Source organism: Myotis yumanensis, unplaced genomic scaffold, assembly GCF_028538775.1.
Source record: "Myotis yumanensis isolate MYYU_CA2020_CCGP unplaced genomic scaffold, mMyoYum1.0.hap1 SCAF_194, whole genome shotgun sequence".
NCBI lineage: Eukaryota > Metazoa > Chordata > Mammalia > Chiroptera > Vespertilionidae > Myotis > Myotis yumanensis.
Genome location: NW_027223945.1, coordinates 1 through 17,484, shown reverse-complemented (window position 1 = coordinate 17,484; position 17,484 = coordinate 1). Strand labels below are relative to the sequence as shown.

General features: G+C 40.2%; 1 protein-coding gene across 1 annotated transcript; it reads right to left on the bottom strand.

Annotated features, from left to right (window-relative positions):
* Positions 1–815: 815 nt before the first annotated feature.
* On the bottom strand, positions 816–16,954 carry LOC139001224 (XK-related protein 4-like; the record flags this gene model as incomplete). Its single annotated transcript, XM_070402950.1, has 2 exons — positions 816–9,026; positions 14,797–16,954. A coding segment is annotated over one exon (947 nt), but the record flags the coding sequence as incomplete, so codon positions are not given.
* Positions 16,955–17,484: the final 530 nt, after the last annotated feature.

Sequence of the window (17,484 nt, the reverse complement as noted above, 5' to 3'; positions counted from 1 at the left end):
ACCGACACCCTTCTAGGCTATGTTAGATGTTCCCAGAATAGACTGCATAGATCTCTACTTTTGCTTTTACCACCAAATACTATAATAATTAGTGTTCCTGGACTCATTTCCCTACTTGTCTGTATTCTTTCAGGAATAAAAAAAGTGTTTTATTAATATTTATAACCCCGATAACATGCCTATCAATGCTTGTAATTTTTTAAAAATCGTTAAAACCATAATGTCAAAAATATAAATGCTTACAAAAAGGACTGAAAAGAAGCACATTAAAATGGTGAGCTTCAAATATTTTTACATTTAGCAAGTGTTACTATTATAGTCAGAAAAAAAGGGAAACTCTAATAAATTTCTCTAAAAAAAGAAACAAGTACATTCTTTTAAAAAAATTTCATTTCTTTGTTCCAATAGTTTTCTTTATCTGTTCCTATTTGTTATCCAAAGTAGTTTGTACATATATATAGACAGAGCTCATGTTATGGGTTCCTTTTAACATTTTATAAAGGAAGGCTTTTAAAAACCAGTAGGACAACAACAACAAAAAATTATTTTAAGAAAAAACAGTTACATAAAGCATTTTTGTAGAAAAATCAGGCACTTAGACACATCATTTTTTTGAAATAGTGCTTGTTTTCACTGACATTTTTTCCTTTTATTAATGTTTAAACAAATTACTTGTATTTTTAATTCTCTTTGCGATCTGAAACATCTCTTTGTTTTAATAGTGGTTCTAGAGACATTCTTGACACTTTTCAGAAATAAAATAAATGAAACATATCCTAGAAATCTATTTAATTTAAATTTATTTCCGACTTGACAGATCTCAGCTCTATTAATTTCAAGGTTTCAATCACATTGTCTTGAGACCATGCCTATGATATGGCTTTCTCCTCCCATCTTCCCGTCTTACCCCCACAATGCCCTGCTCTCTTCCTAAACTTAGGGAGAATGAAGAACTCAGACTTCTGTTAAAATGACCACAGTGTACTTTATTTAATGATTTTGGTACCTTGTGTTGCAATAAAATAAAAAAAATCTACAAAATCCAAATATATAAAATTTCAAGTTTTTTTCTTCTTTTTTGAAAAGTTTTACAAGAAAAATCATGTAACCAAGGAAACTTGTTCATCATGAAGCACTACTTTCCACTTCATTTCATCACGAATTGCAACTTACTTAACAGACCAAAAGAACGATGGTACTGCAGAACATCAAATACTCCACACACTGTGCTTTCAACTAGAGCACATGGGACCGCGGCCCGGGGCAGCGGCCTCCGGCCAATGAAGACACTCTTATAATCTGAATGCTAAAGGGATGCTTGGATACATGGAGTTTAAATATATATATTTACAGGAAGGAAAAAAAAAATTAGTAACTAGTTTAAGTCTTCATTTGGAATAAAAGGCCAAATACATTTGTACAATGTTCACAAAGTAAAAGCACAAGAGCTGCCAAGGTTGTCCTTCGGGTCCAGGCACTGTGCTTGTAGTGGGGGGAATGTCACACGGTTCCTAAACACACACACACACACACACACACACACGCGCGCGCGCGCGCGCGCGCGCACACACACGGTCTCTCGGACCTGATTTCTGTAATGGTCCCGGGGAAGAGAGGAGCACAGGAATGGCAATCAGGATGTCATGCAGAGAGCTGACAACAGGGAACTGAGAAACGACCGGTCCATTCTCTTAGGTCTGCGGTTCATCTGCCACCTGTTACAGTTTCTTTTTCAGAGATAGGTTTCAAATGAAAAAAGAAAAATTGAACAGGGAAAGGAGCACAATATGTTTAAGGCAAATTAAGCAAATATAGAGCAGCTTCTCTTGGTGTGTGGAGTGGAAATGAGGATTTTCTTTACCCCCAATCCAACGGAAACAAACAGACAGAATGAAGTGCACCTCCTGAGGTTGAGTTGCTTAGGTCATACATACATTTTTGAAAATTGCTTTGCACCGAGTATCCTTTTGGAACTTTAAATGAAAAACTTGTTGGTTACAAAGTGCATGATTTCATGTTTCTAAATTAAACAACACGAGCTGAGGTAGTTAGATGTGAAACTTATTTACTTAAAATAACTGGAGAATGAAGGACAAACATCAGTAGCAAAAATCCTTGTCATTTGAAAGCAGGTTTATACGGTGCCGTGGTATAAATGCTTCTATTTTCCTATCAGATGTTATTAATTAAAGCAGAACATTAGTGATAGCGATATTTGTTTCCAATTTGCTTGGTCAGTATAAAGGAAGTCTGTATCCCCAGTGATTTTGTTTGCAGCTCATGTTTTCACCATTTCTGCATTGGAGCTATAACAAAGTGGCATTAGCTACCATTCCTAGAAATTTCTGGTCTAAACTGCAAGAAGAATTTAATAAAAATCGAGAACAGTATCCATAGGAAGGACAATTTTTGCTCTTGCGTTTAAAATAGTTTTGTCTTAGCCCTAAATTCAATGCACTATTTGGTTTCAAAGTGGGAGGGACGCTGGCTCATTGGTTACCCTCCTTGTTCTGAGAAAGGGAAAAACCCAATTTGCATATTCATCATCATCTCATCTGGGAACTGAAAAGAATAGCAGAAACAATTTGGCAGCGGCAAAGTTCTCCACCCAAGGGCCTCTCTCTGCTGTTTGCCCCCTTCACTAAAGTGAGGCATCAGGTGAGAGCGTCCATGAGCAATCGACCAAAAGCTTCGTCTTTCAGCTATCTCCTACCCTCAGGAAAGGAGTTTTATGACAGCAATATGGATATAAAGAAGTTGGAAAACATTCTGTTTTGAGCAAATGAGACTTTTTCCTGTGTTTTTACCACTTGTTTAGGGATAGAATGTTAACTGGAAGTAGCCATGAAAGTTGATAGCAACATCTAAAAAAGCATCACACGTGATGATTTACATAATGGCTGGTCCATAGCAGTATAATCACATTTATCTTTGCTAAAAAATCGTTTTCAGGAGTCTCTGGTTTTCAGGCAAGACTCTGGAAATTTTCATGTGGGCTGAAAAGCCTTAAAAGGAATAAAATGTATGGGGCATTCAAACGTCCTTTTCCCCAGGAATTAGATGTATAGCTTATATCTAATAACATGTTGTATCCCCCTGTTTTTTCCTCTAGAATTGAGATTCTACCATTTCAAAGAATTGTCCAGCTCTCACACTGTTAGATTCTGTTTTGCGCCCTGATGGAAAAATCTCCCAATGACACATTCTCCCCACTGCCCTTCTCTCACCCGAGCCAGTCCACCTGAAAAGCTGCCACACCTGTTCTTATTTCCAGGCTCTCACGTCTAGTCAATTTCGGTTTTCTTGTGTAAAAACAAAGGAAAGACATGGATATTTCCCTTTATAGCAAAGGATATTCGGCTGCACTTTTGGTTGAAAAAGTGTTGATGATGGTACCTGGGGGGAAAAGAAGCCCACATTATTTTGACTCACTTCTATACTCATTTTTGGAGTCTAGAAAAAAGAATATTTATCTAAGTCTGGTGTAGTGACACAAATTTTTGTTAATGGATCAGATAATTGCTTGGGTTAAATTCATGCTTCAGAAAGCTTAATACCATGCATGGGAAATGTGTGAGCAATCTGAAATGTTAAGCCTTTGACCTACCACTGGCAACTGAATTTTGGAATCAGAAGATTGTTGAACGTGGATGTGGTGTCAGCTCCAGGTGCAACGTGATTTTTTAACCCTCTTATTGAGATAAACTTTCTGAAACCTTATTTTGTATTTCCAAGAGCCTGCAAATTTGTTTTGCAAAGGAATATAATTATTAAGTAAGGGCACAATGACAATACTTATGCACAACTTTGCTCCATGAAGTCACAGCATTAAAACATTATCTGTGTTGTTAGTATAGTCCCTGGGTGTGTTTTTACTTTAGAATATCACCTCCATGACTCAATATGGACAAATCATGTTATTTAGCACACGCTTAGGTAAAAAGAAAACATGGAACTTTGGGAGGAAGTTGTCTAGGATGGTGTTTGTGGTGGTTTTCCCACCCTTTGTCCTTTAATGTTATTCCCATCTACGTCCGTGCAAGTACATGTGTGTATCAATGTGAAGCTGAAGCCCTGTGTAAACACTTCTCTGAAATATTTAAAATATTTATAATCTGGAAAATGCATCAACTCAGGAGTTCCAGGCAGAAATAAGGCTTTACACTCTTAAAGGGTTGTAAAGGGAGAGACATGTCACCTTAGGGATGAAAGAGAATCTCACTGTAAACAACGCACAAATCTAATTTGAATACTATCTATTAAAATTTTCCCCTCCTGACAGCGGGTTCCAGACCACCACGTGGCAATCATTAGTATTGAACCAGAGTATCACGCACGCATCCTGGAAAATGTAGCGTGGGATCAGGCATGCAGACTCCTTAGGCCTCAGAAGGAGCCCAGTTTTCTGGACACATTTAATGAAATGTTTTGTAAAATTCAGTTTGGCTCAGAGGAAGATTGTCGTTCTCTACGAAGCTTCTCTGTATGAAAGGAGTTAATTTTCTCGTTAAAAAGCTGATAATTGAAAAGACTTGTACATAGACCTTTGAAGGAAAAATCCCCGCGTTCACTAAGTGATGAAGAATGATGGTATTCTTTGCTTGGCGAGTTATTGCTGTTGTGCTCCTAAGCTGCCTCACCTCTTCCACTACAGCCTGTTCCCGGGTGTGCACAGTTCTCCTTTGTGCTAATACTAGTTATCAAGGGTCAAAGCACTTTGAGAACTCTAAGTATTCTTCACAACACCCTTATGAGGTAGGTAGATAAATATTCTCTCTTTTTACGCATGGAAAAATGGGAAAATGAGGTGGGATGTGAGTTTCTGAGGCTAAAATGACCAACCAAGGATGAGGACACGAGTGCTCAGACCCCCAGACCCTGTGCTTCCGTCACCAGACCAAGCCCCTCCATGCCCTGCCCTCCAGAAAGGAACCTATTCCAGAGTGTAAAAGGATACCATGTCATAGAATATATTTAAGCATATTTAAAACAGCCATTACATGCCCTGGCTGGTGTGGCTCAGTTGGTTGGAGTGTTGTTCCTTTCACTGGAGGGTTGTGGGTTCGATTTCTGGTCAGAGCACATCCCCAGGTTGCAGGTTCAATCCCCAGTCTGGGTGCGTGAGGGAGGCAACTGATGGATGTTTCACTCTCACATTGATGTTTTTTTTTTCTCTCTCTCTCCCTTCCTCTCTCTTTCAAATAAAAAAAAAAAGTAAAATAAAACAGTAATTATTTTCAACACAGGGACTTTCAGTTTTCTGTTAAACCATAAATTCCATTCAGTTACCACATAAGAGATAACTGGAAAAAAATGTCTCCGGTTTTTGTAGTTGCCAACTCATCGCTTCTCTGTTGCCAATTCACCTAAACATTGAACTAAACATCCTGTCAATAACACGAAGGCACAAATGATTTGGAAAGGGATGCAGTGAAGTAAAAATCTCAAGGAAAAAGCAAAGCAAAGCTAAGTTGGGTAGCAGCTTTGTCATCCTGGAGGCTTTGAAGGGTGTGTGACTAGCAAACAGACCTGCCCCCAAAGGAGAATTTACAAAACACAGTTCGCACAGAGCCATGACACCAGTAGCTGGGGCCCTTCGGTACGCAAAGTGGAGTGGCCACTTGATTTCCGGGAAACTTCTGCATCTGATGGCAGGAGGGACTCAGTGAGGAAGGGAACTGCCTACCTCATGAAGTCGTTCTAAGTTGGCACTAAGTGTAGGATTTGACACAACCAAAACACTTTCTAAGAACCTACAAACATTTTGATTTTCCCTGGCAATCCCCTCATGATCTTTGCATAGCTCGGTCCCTCCCAGTGGTCCGTGTGCCTGCTTGTTGTCAACGCCTTGGGGAAAGTTTTACAACATAAACACACTTCAAAGAAAATTGGGCTGAATTGCTTGCCTCTTTCTCTGCCCAGCTTCGGAACAGTAAGTAAGGTAAGCACACAATTTGAGGAAATACACATGCTCACCAATCCAGAGCCAAATCTGAGGAAACAAGGAAGAAATGTCCACAAAGAATCATAACTATAAGAGTTGTATGAATAGCTCAAGCATCCTTTCTGGAAAATCAATTTCTCTTTGATACCATTTTTTTTCTTTTAATGGTGACTGTAAAGAAAACACCAATATTCTAATATGCAATAACCAGTTGGTCTTTGGCAATCAGAATGACATCGACCAACCAAGCCACAAGAAAAAAAAAGTATTTTTTTTTTAATTTGGGGAAAAAAAATATTTTACTTCTTTCGATACTATAAAATTCACCATGAAGTAACTGCATCAAGCAGTTCAAACTATTCTATGCCTAAAGATATAAGAAATACTTAAAATTAAAACTCCCATTTGAAGGATAAAAGTTAACAAATTTGTATTCCCTTGAACAATTCTGTCAAACATTGTGAATGATTAACCTTATGTGAAGAGCAGAGGGGTAACTACAAAATAATGGAAGATGGAAAAGGGCTGAATGAAAAGGTTCCTTGCCAGGAAGGGCCGAGTGTCGGAAGCCGCCCTGTGGTGCAATCACGTGTGAATACAGCCTCCCAAACCTCTTCATTCATGTGTTTGTTGAAAGTAAATAAGAATCAAATAGCATTTCTCTGCACTATTTACTTCTCTTTGCACAACAAAGAGTTTTTATTTAGCAGCAGAATATCACCAGCAGTAGATTACTGCACAAGAAAGTTAAACTCCATTGCCTACAACACCTGAGCATTTTCTGTCTCTCTAGGCAACACCAGACAACCAGATGAAAAACTGTGATTCAAACATCTAGATTTTCCCAAATATCCAGATGTTTGCCATCACAAAGACCAAATTTACTCCTTGAGTGACCTAATGCTTCATCTCTATTGGGAGATTTGCATTCATGTGGACAGTCTTTGTTTTTTAATAACACCATAGTGTCCACTTCAGTTTAGTGAAGATGGCTTAGCAACCATCTGGAAAATTCAGATGTTAAAAGCCCCCAATGACAAGAAACTTAATCATGAGGAACAACCAGAGCTTTAGGGCTATCAATGGTCTAGTAATTTTGTCTACATTGAAAAATTGTTTTTTCCCCCTTCCATTATTTTAAAAATCATTCTCACAAGAATTATTTTTCCAATGTGGGGATCGATGCACAGACTAGCTGATGGCAGAATCAAGACCCAAATACGTTTAAACGAGTCAGTTAATATGTGCAAGCCAGGTTTAGTGAATGTGAACACAGAGGTCCGTGTGATGTCATGAACTATTGACAATGGGATAATGAGCCAGGCCATGGTGACCCTGAATCTCACGGTGGTTAAAATGAGGGATAATTCGATGGATCATGTCCTGCAAGCAAAAGTACTTACAAGACCTTAACCGATCGCATCTTATAACCCACCAGAAGCTGTTGGCAGCTGCAGTGTCCAAGGAGAATTGTCATGGGGGACAGTTTCCTTAAGGACAGAGTTAGGCTCAGACAGGCAACCATGGCATCTCCTCTCTCTTCCCACTGCAGTCATGCTTTGGCCTTTCATAAACAGACACATCTGCTCTCATGGTTATTAAATGGCAGTGCCACCTTGAACCTCTGCTCTAGAAGAAGGCAAGTATTCCTGACGACCCACTGACGGGTTTCCTCTTCAATCTCCACGCCCCGACCTCTACATGAATAGAAACCTTCTGTCCTAACACTACTCAGAGGCACGCTTACTCAGAAGCCTTATGGAAGAGAACGGTTTATTGCTCCTGTGTCTCCACAGACAACCAACTCATGGTAGATTAGAGTACCTTTTGTGCCTACTTTGGCTTTGGAGTTCAGGAAATTAATAATTTTCTTCCACATGTTGGTTTCCACTGCCTTGACACTGCAAATTAGTCACATGGTGGCAGGCCACTTTTATTACCATTAAATTTCACTTCTGAAAATGACTTGCCAGGGGAGGGGACGCAGCATGACACTGGCGCCTAAAACGGGGACTATCGCTCAGGAGAAACATCTTTGAAACACAAGGAAAATGACCCCTGCTTCTTTTTCTTATTTTTTTTCCCGTTTAGGTTGCTTGTTGGATAAATCGCATGACTTTTACTCATTCGTTTATGGTTAACTCCTAAAATTCTTATATGAAGGCATTTAGACAGAAAACATAACACTGTATAGATGCCTGACTTGGTTGCAGACTCTGAAACTATAACGTGAACTCGATTCATTCTTACCCTGCAGCTCAAAGCGTTCTTTCAAAACAGAGAAGCAAGTGGAAAAGAAGCACGGTTTTAAATTAGGAGACGATCCGTTTACGTATACGGGAACTGAGAATGTGAGATCGGGGATTTTAGAGTCACAACCAAGGTTTTGCCAGGGTCTAAGCAACAGGAGAGCCAGTTCCACATACAAATGCATCTCCGTTTGAAACTGGCAGTGTCACCACCTAGCAAGGCAGGAATCAAATTATTCAATAGCGACAGCCATGCAGATTTTACCTCTGAAATTGAATTATAAATTTGATTTGTATAAATTTGTTATTACAATGCTGACAACGGCACTTCCAAGAAATGAAGTAAGGGCAGCAGCTATACCCAGACAGATCAATCATGAAACAGGTGACAATATCAATTTTTTTTTTCCATTTTCAAACACAAGTAGATTTGTATTCATTGAAAGTGAGTCCCTCTGACCCAGTACCAATTTTCTGAGTTATGCAAGGCCCCAGGAATCCATTGAATCTTTTTCTTTTCCTTTTTCTTTTTTTTCAAAGCAGTGCTTACTGGCAAAAGCAAATGAAGTGGGTGAATATTCATAGCATGAATGATGAGGAAGCAGTAGCAGAAATTCCCAAGTGCTCTACTTCACCGGGGTCTTTCTCTTTGGCCGGCCGGGCACATCACCACACAGCACAGAGCGCAGGGCTCCTTCCCACTAACTGATTAATTTTCCCTTGCAGTGGCTTGGCTACCATATTACAAGTCAAGAATGTGCAAGATTCAAGGGTCTGTTGAATGAATGAACGCAAATCACCTTCAGTAAAGCTTGACAAGTTCCCAGACGGTTCTGTAAGAAAAAGAAGGGAATCGATGGCATCAGCAATATGCAGCTTGTGACAGGGAGGCTTGCTGTCTGCATGTGGCTGGCTTGCCCCCTTCCCCTTTCTCGGGGCAGGAGCGGTTTCTTTCTTTTCACACAACACCAAGCTTCTGATTCAGACCAAGGAAAATGTTGCACCCCCGGGCTTTCGCAACATACGCCAGAGATCTGTTTCCCTTTCTATGTACAATACATTAGAAGGGTTAATAAAAGAAGTCAACTATTTTAGTTCTTTGAAAGAAGGAGATAAAATGACAATTATCTGACTAGCTGACAGACATCCTTTGCTTACAGGACATGTGCGATTGCTCTCAACTTAAACAGAATAAAAACTTCCAGAGGGCTATCAGTGGTTGTCAAACTCATTAGTCAACAGAGCCAAATATCAACAGTACAACGATTGAAATTTCTTTTGAGAGCCAAATTTTTTAAACTTAAACTATATAGGTAGGTACATTGTTATTAACTTAATTAGGGTACTCCTAAGGCTTAGGAAGAGCCACACTCAAGGGGCCAAAGAGCCGCATGTGGCTCTCGAGCTGCAGTTTGCCGACCACTGGAAGCCACAGGTCAAAGGTCAGTTGCTAAGTTAATGCAACAGTACCTAACACACCCAAACACAAGAGCTCATCGTCCAGAATCACAATGGGTTGAAATGCCTGTGTTGATTAAGACATGTTCTACTGGTTTGTAATCACATAGGAATCTCTTAAAATAATAGAAACCCGAACTACATTTTCCGCATACTTGGGAGTTGTTTTAGAACTTACTGATAATGAATTAACTTGAAATAATTGTGTTGATTTGATACCAGAATGCCACCAGAACAGTTAGATTCAATTAGCTTAAACTCAACATCTCCATTTGTTAATATTTGTAGCATTTAATGAAATAAGAATTTGATTATTTCCATTTTAATGCAAATCAAGCAATAGAGAGAGAAGGGGGCTACCAGCTTAATTTTGTAGACAAGTGTATAATAAAAACACGAAACCTTACATTTTCCGAAATTCTAATAACAGAGTAGGTGACAGGCTGCAATAATAACACAAGAGAAAATTGTGTTGGTACTGTTCTGGTAATACTTGCTTATCAAGTTGATTAATTAGTTTTGATGTTAATCTCTTTTGTTAAACATCTTTGCTCTGCAGACATTGCTTCGGTAACTATGCTTTTCTTGTTTAGTGCAATGGCTAAAACGGGGGTGGGGGTGGGGGTGTTATGAGTCACAGTCAGGGTAATGGGGGCATAAACCTAGAAATCATGCCTTGGACCTCACACCATTATTCCATCAACTACTTTATTGATGTCTAATGGGACTCACCAAGGAATTCTTTTAATTATTTGGAATCTGTAAAAATTAATATATATTTTTTCTTTCCTTCCTGAACTGAACTGTGAGAAAATCTAAGGAAATAATAACCAAAGAAAAATTTGATTTAGTCAGTGTTTCTGACACATTATGTCAGTATATTATTTGTCAGTAAAATATTTTAGCAAAACGATTAGACATTTCAGGGACATTAACCCATCCCTTATTTAGCAGAACATAGGCCACAGAGGTTGACTGAAGTTTTTCATATTCCTGGGCTAGATCACTGGGTACAAGATAACAAAAGTCTGATTTTTTTCCTTGCAGCATCTAGAAAAAGAACTCCAAATAGATGGTGAAACAATGTGATACCTTAAATCAGCGGTTCTCAACCTGTGGGTCGCGACCCCTTTGGCGGTCGAATGGCCCTTTCACAGGGGTCGCCTAAGACCATCCTGCATATCAGATATTTACATGACGATTCATAACAGTAGCAACATTACAGTTATGAAGTAGCAACGAAAATAATTTTATGGTTGGGTCACAACATGAGAAACTGTATTTAAAGGGCCGGAAGGTTGAGAACCACTGCCTTAAATACTCCAGGGAGTTTCTGAACTCCTCATTTCTGTGGGCAAATGGCTGTTTGCCACTCCTTCCGCTCGGCTTTCTGCTGTGAGAGCAGGTTGTGTGCGAGCTCGCCTAATTGCTACAATTGGCAAAATTAAATGGCTCATCGTGTTTTTATACAATTCCTCCCACATTCCACAGAGTTTTGCTTTTGGCTGAGTAATTATACTGTGGAGGCTGTTGACACAGACACATATTGACACAGCATCTGGACAAGACCTCTGTCCATGGACAGTCTGCCGTGGACAGTCCTGAGTCAGGGAGGAGGTGCAGCACGACTGTCATTCCACAGCCTGATCCAGGTAAGGGCCAGAGATTTAGAAATGGGTGTGGATGGTGGAGGGAGGTGGCCCGTCCTTAGCCATTTTGAAATGCTCCAGCTTCAGATGGGGGGCGGGGGGGGGAGGGCAGGAGGTGTTATGAATCACAAGCTGGCTAAAGCAATCATTTTGATTGTTGTCAAAGTGACACTGGATTCCTGAAGATAAATGAACATGAGTTCATCTGCATCCATCACTGAAGTGATAGAATCAGCCACATCAGGCCTGCTGTGTTTTCATCATGCACTTCAGCCACGCTCTGAGCCATATTTCTGAGAGGCGGTCTGAGCTATTTTTAAAAAGGCTTTAAGGAACTCTCCTCAGAGAAGCAGGCATCTCATCCAAGCTTTATATAGAAACGGTAATGGCTAATGGCAAAGACGTGTGAGAATGCAGGGGAGCGCATATTTAGTCTAGAAAATGGTTCATTAGAAAAAAGTATCTCTGGATTTTTGTCTAAACATTGTGTCAGAATTTCCTTCCGCTCAATGGCATTTGGTGCATTTAAAGGCAAATGTGTCACCTCACACAACCCTGGTAAGGACACCAGAGGTTTTCTTTGCTCAATTCAATCAGTTCAGAGAAAGAAACTTTGAAATGATTCAAAACGATTCTTTTCAGCTTCTTAAAGGATGAGATCCTTAAGAAGTGATAAAGCTCATTCAAGCTAAAAGTGCTAGATTGTATCTAGGTACTTGCAGCTGAAGTTCATAGGTGTGTTGCTATCTTATAGACAGGCACTGCAAGCTTGAGTTGATGCTGAAAAATGAGGAGGAAGAAGTTTTATTTATCTAAAAGCTCATGTGTGAGTAACATACCAATTTATATGCATAAAAAGGGAGCGTATACTTTATCTCTTTCATCTGTTACTCTATTGTGTGTGTGTGTGTGTGTGTGTATGATTTATAACATACACACACATATGGGATTATATTTTTAAAAAACATCATTGAGATGTCAATTTTTCCCATTTACTTTTAAGTTCTCATTGCTATCACTTCATTCATTCATAGATCAAAATAAAGTGGGCATTTAGAAAATAAGCATAAATACTTCATTATACTTTATCTTCAGGTTACCTTTATATATTTCGCTAGTACTTGAACTGCATATTTTTGCTATGTCAGCAAGAATTTATTTCATTTGTTGAGGTCACCGCATTATCATAAATGAATAGTAACTGATTGTCTGCAAAGTCAATATTATTGGACTAGACAGAACACAGTTAAGTAGGACAAAGCAAATGTAAGAAGAGAATTTAAAGGACATCGTCATTTTGGGGGACCAAATTTTGACTTAGATAAAAAAATTATTTTCTTCCACACAAGTACTTGAAGTCTGTGTGGTCAAGATATATATGTTTTTTAATATTAACTATGGTTTTATTTTAAAATGCTACTTTGAAAGTTCTTTCATCTTAATTACGGTTTCATTTTAAAATGCTACTTTGAAGGTGAAAACATTTATAATATTTTCTTTTAGAAAATTGTATGGTCCTATGCAAAAAGTGGGTACTGAGAGCAGACCCCTCCTCTTCAAGAAATCCAATAAGCTCCTGCACAGGACGTTGGAGCCCACAGAGAAAAATCCAGCATTTCCAGTTTGTATGCTAACCATGGCTTCTTCCTTGTGATTCCTCACTTACTCTCTGTGGAGGATTTAATGGCAGATTGAAAACGAAATCTTAGGAAGAACTAAAATATAAACACAAATATCAAACTCTGTTCCTTGGTACATTGACAATGTCTCTTTAACTCCTAACACTTTACACTCTCTGTTATCCGTGTGTCTAGAAACTAATGAGTTCTCATCACCACACAGTCCAATGGCTGTGCTTTCTAAGTCATGGAAGATTAAATCATGATTTACCTTGGGAGTATATTTTTGTTGTTATCATCTTGAGAAAAATTGTAATTTATCACATGTAGGAGATGTCATTTCCTTAACAAGAATTTTTTCGACTAAAACATCATAATCTTCAAGTATGTTGGATAACAGAGTATTTACAGTATTTGGAAAATTATTGAAAAATTCAAACTTCTTACACCCTCCTGACTACATTCTCACCTCCAAGACAAAGCACAGCACATCATCTTTTTTAAAATTCACATAGCACTCATTTCGACTCTTAACATGTTAAATGGGGGATACAGTTGAGAAATAATGTAAGACTTACATGTTTGAAGAGTGATAGAGCCGGTGGCATTTGTGTTAACACTGTTGTACTGTTATCTGTTACTTGCTCATGGAATCAAAGGTATAGTTCAACTGAGCAATTCAGTTTCCAAAGATCATCAATTAAAAGGTGTCTTGGAAATAAAGCTAATAACTCATGGTTCTGCATAAAAGTGGAGAATTTGTCAATATATTTTCCTTCTACAGTGGGGGTAGAATGTTTTCACCAATTGCTGACAAGAGGGGTATTTTCCTGGGCCTTTACTGGTGACTAGGCAATCTTTTCACCTCCAATCAAAAGATCATTGTTTTTTTTAGTGGAAATCTTGCTTGGAGGATCAAATCACTGCAGAATAGGAAAGTATGCCTGCTGATAAAAATCGTCTACTTTTAAACATTGCTTTAGGGCTTGTACCAAAAGAAGCCCTATGTTGAGTGCTCTATCATTTCCTGTGGATGTCATCATGGGGTCAGCAGTCTCTGTATGGCACACCCATTACAGGTGGTGGCTATAGACCTTGACTATTTTAAATTAATTGGACAGTCCCAATAACTGGATAATGAAGTTAAACTGACTGTTTTTCTTTTTTAGAGACTTGCCTAATATGTCAGTTGGGTTGATATAAACTAGGGAAGGAAATTTAAGACATCTTCCACTGTGGTCAGGTTTGTCATAATGGATGGATGAAAGTAACCATTTACATCTTTGATTTCCTGGAAAACAATGGCCAGTCTTGACAAGCCCTTTCTAGTTAAGCTGATTCTCTCATCACCTAATATCCTGACAGCACCCCTGGCCAGGTTCCTGGGGACACAGACATGGCACAGTCGGCTGTTTATGCAAAAGACAAGTGTTCTCAATCTGCCAAGGCAGACTGATGGAATTTGTGGACCAGTTTCTGACATCCCAAATAATTGTGATGCTTAGAGTATTTTAAACAGTTCCAGGTCTATAAAAAAGGTGATGATGCCTATATGTATACCCTATATTTCTTTATTACAAAAATATTGAAATAATCCATGAGTTATTCCACTCTGCACCAATTATAAAAAAATACTATCAAAGTTTGACTGGCACTTTTAATGCAACAAAAAGCACCATGACCGAGGACACTGGGAACAGAAAATGGGGAACGCTTACTTGCTGTACGGAGGTATTTAAAACCAGAAGCTTGTTGTAAGAGTACAACTTTACAAATGATTCAAATGCAAACCTTAGCTGGATCTAGTGATAAGCCCTCAACCAGTTCAGAAGGGTTTTCCTCTAGCATATTCACTGCATTTGTCTGCTCATACTTACTAAAAAGTGTCCCAAAGCCTCTAAAAGACACATCACTTTGACCTTGAATTGGTGGTGGTGGTGGGGGAGTCTGTACACAGTGGAGAACTTGAATGTTCATTCTAGTTTCCGCTTCTGTGGGGCTCATGCCGCTCCATCTCCATTATCCAGGGCTTCCAGGTGAATCCTGGGATTGGATGGTGTTTGGCACTAGAAAGATGGGGCATGGCATGTTCTGGAATCATGCCTACCCGAGCTCAGGCAGAGCCACGCCTTCTGAGATCTGACACATCCAGTTTCAACCCGGTCCTCTCTCGCCAATCTGCTCTTACGTTCCAATGTGCGCTGCACAGGCCGAGAAATCAGACGCTCATTTTGCCTTTTTTCCCACTTTCTCTTCCGGTATTTATGAAATTTTTGCAATTGAATACTGAATCACGATTACCATTTACTTTATGTCACTAAGTTAGCGAGCTCCTTGGTCTTACCAAACGCTATACATGTGCTGCATAGGATTTCTGTCATTAAAGATGTTCTCAACTGGAAACTTAAGATTAAAAAAACCAATCCTGAAATGTGCTGAAAACGAACCATTCCTTCACTTCTAATACACGTGTAAACACGCTTGAGTTTGCTGTCCACTGGACAGGCTTTTCACACATGGTATGTATTGGTTTCCAAATGAGCATGGTTTATGAATTCTTTTCTAAGCAGTACTATTTTTTTTTCTGGAGTCTTGAGGGATATATTCTCTCCCGGTTTTAATATTCCTGTGAGAATCAGAGCTTTCCATCAAGAAAAATCACCTAAGCTATTTTGACAGAGGACTGGTGTTGTGTGTGTGTTAGTGTATGTGTGTGCATGTATGTGTGTTATGACAATATATTTTTAATGCAGAGATCAGTTAATTTCATCAAAACACCCTATGGATCAGAGGCAACATTTTCCATATTCATAGGACCCTCCGGTGGATGCGCTGAAAGATAGTGAGTGTAGGAGAAGTTGGTAGCAACCAGGAGTCCTCCCAGCGGCAGGAGACTGTCGGGGCTGCTGTTTGAAAGAAGACCAGCAGCAGGCAGTCAGCTGATGGAGGGTCAGACAGTAACCATGACGACGATCAGACTACAAGCATGACAGCTCATTTCCCTACTCTAGGATGGAGTTTCATTATTGCCACAGGCCTGCCACCACCCTGTATCTGGCAGTTGTGGCTCCTCCCAGTCTTTTTGTTTTTATAAAGTGGTTTCATACTCCAACCGCTCCTGAATAAGGGCGTCATCTTTGTACTGCAGCCTTGGAGGAGACGGGGAACATTCAAAGGCTAAAATGGCCTTTCGGAGGCTTCGGTCCAAAACATGTCTCTCCCACGCTGGGTACCTATTCCTGAACAGGTCAATTTTAATGACAGATTCTTCAATCCGTGGTGGGCGCGATGACGGGGTGGATGGGGCTGTGGGTCTCACCTGAAAGACAGGTACACACCCATCCCGTTCTGCAAATTTCTGGTCGCGGTCACTGACAACACTGCGGTTGTTGGAGATGGACCGCAGCGTGCTCGTGGCCACTTCTGGAGGCAGGGTGAAGGCAGCGACGGGGTCCTCACAAGCACAACTTGGTGACTGCCCAAATCTGGGTCCATTGGGGTGAAAGAAGGCATAATACATCAGCATAAAAACCACGCCCGTTAAAAAGCTGCTGAACACCACACACAGCGCCGGGATGGCAAATGCATCTGCAATCTGGGGAGCCTTGTAGAGGTACCAGAGGGCACTCAAGGCTGTATTTTCCAAAAGGATCACAAAATAGTAAATGAAGAGCCTGCAGCGTGTCCTGCCTTCCTTGACGTTGAACCAGCTGAAGATGTAGATGATCCCCACCACCATATCGAACACGATCTCTTCCCATTTGGTGATACAGAATTCTGTCTCACAGTGGACGATCCAGAAGGTCATGATGCACCAGTGAAGGACGATGAAGATCCCAAAGTACAGCTGGAAAACCGAGGCAAAGAGGGCAAAGGTAATGACCCTGGCAGCGATGGTGAAGAAGTGCCAGCAGAACTGGATGACAACAGCCATGTAGCTGATGGGCTTCTTGTCATCTCGGGAGTCCCGGAGGGCCTTCTGGTATGAGGCCAAGGCCCAAGCCAAAGACACCAAGGAGGCTGCCGCTGTGAAACCTACAAAGGCAAACAGGAAGACATTCTGTCAAGAGTGAGATGCAGTGTTGTCTCCTGGAAATAGTCATGCAGGCTGGGGGCTTGAGACAGGCTAGCTTTGACCTCAGCAAAGATTGTAATTTCTCTGAGTTTTAGCTGGGCCAAACACTCAGAGGGGGCTCCTAGTGTCTGTCCTCGAGGGGACCCAACCACATGGAGAAGTCGTGAACTAATCATGGAATGTAGGATTTGGAAATGGGGTGGGGTTTAACTTCCATGTGTTTGGTGTACATAGACTCAGGAGGTAGTTTTGTGTAGTGGGAATAGAGCCGTGGGTTGGAGGTTAACAACATTGGGTTGCTGTTTCAACTTTGCCACTTATTACCTGGCATGACTTTGGACAATTGTTTAAAGTGGTGTCCTCATTTATAAAATAGATGATCTCCAAGGCTCCTTGTCAGCTTTGAGAATCTGTGATCTAGTCTACGGCCATACCACCCTGAACGCGCCCGATCTCGTCTGATCTCAGAAGCTAAGCAGGTTCGGGCCTG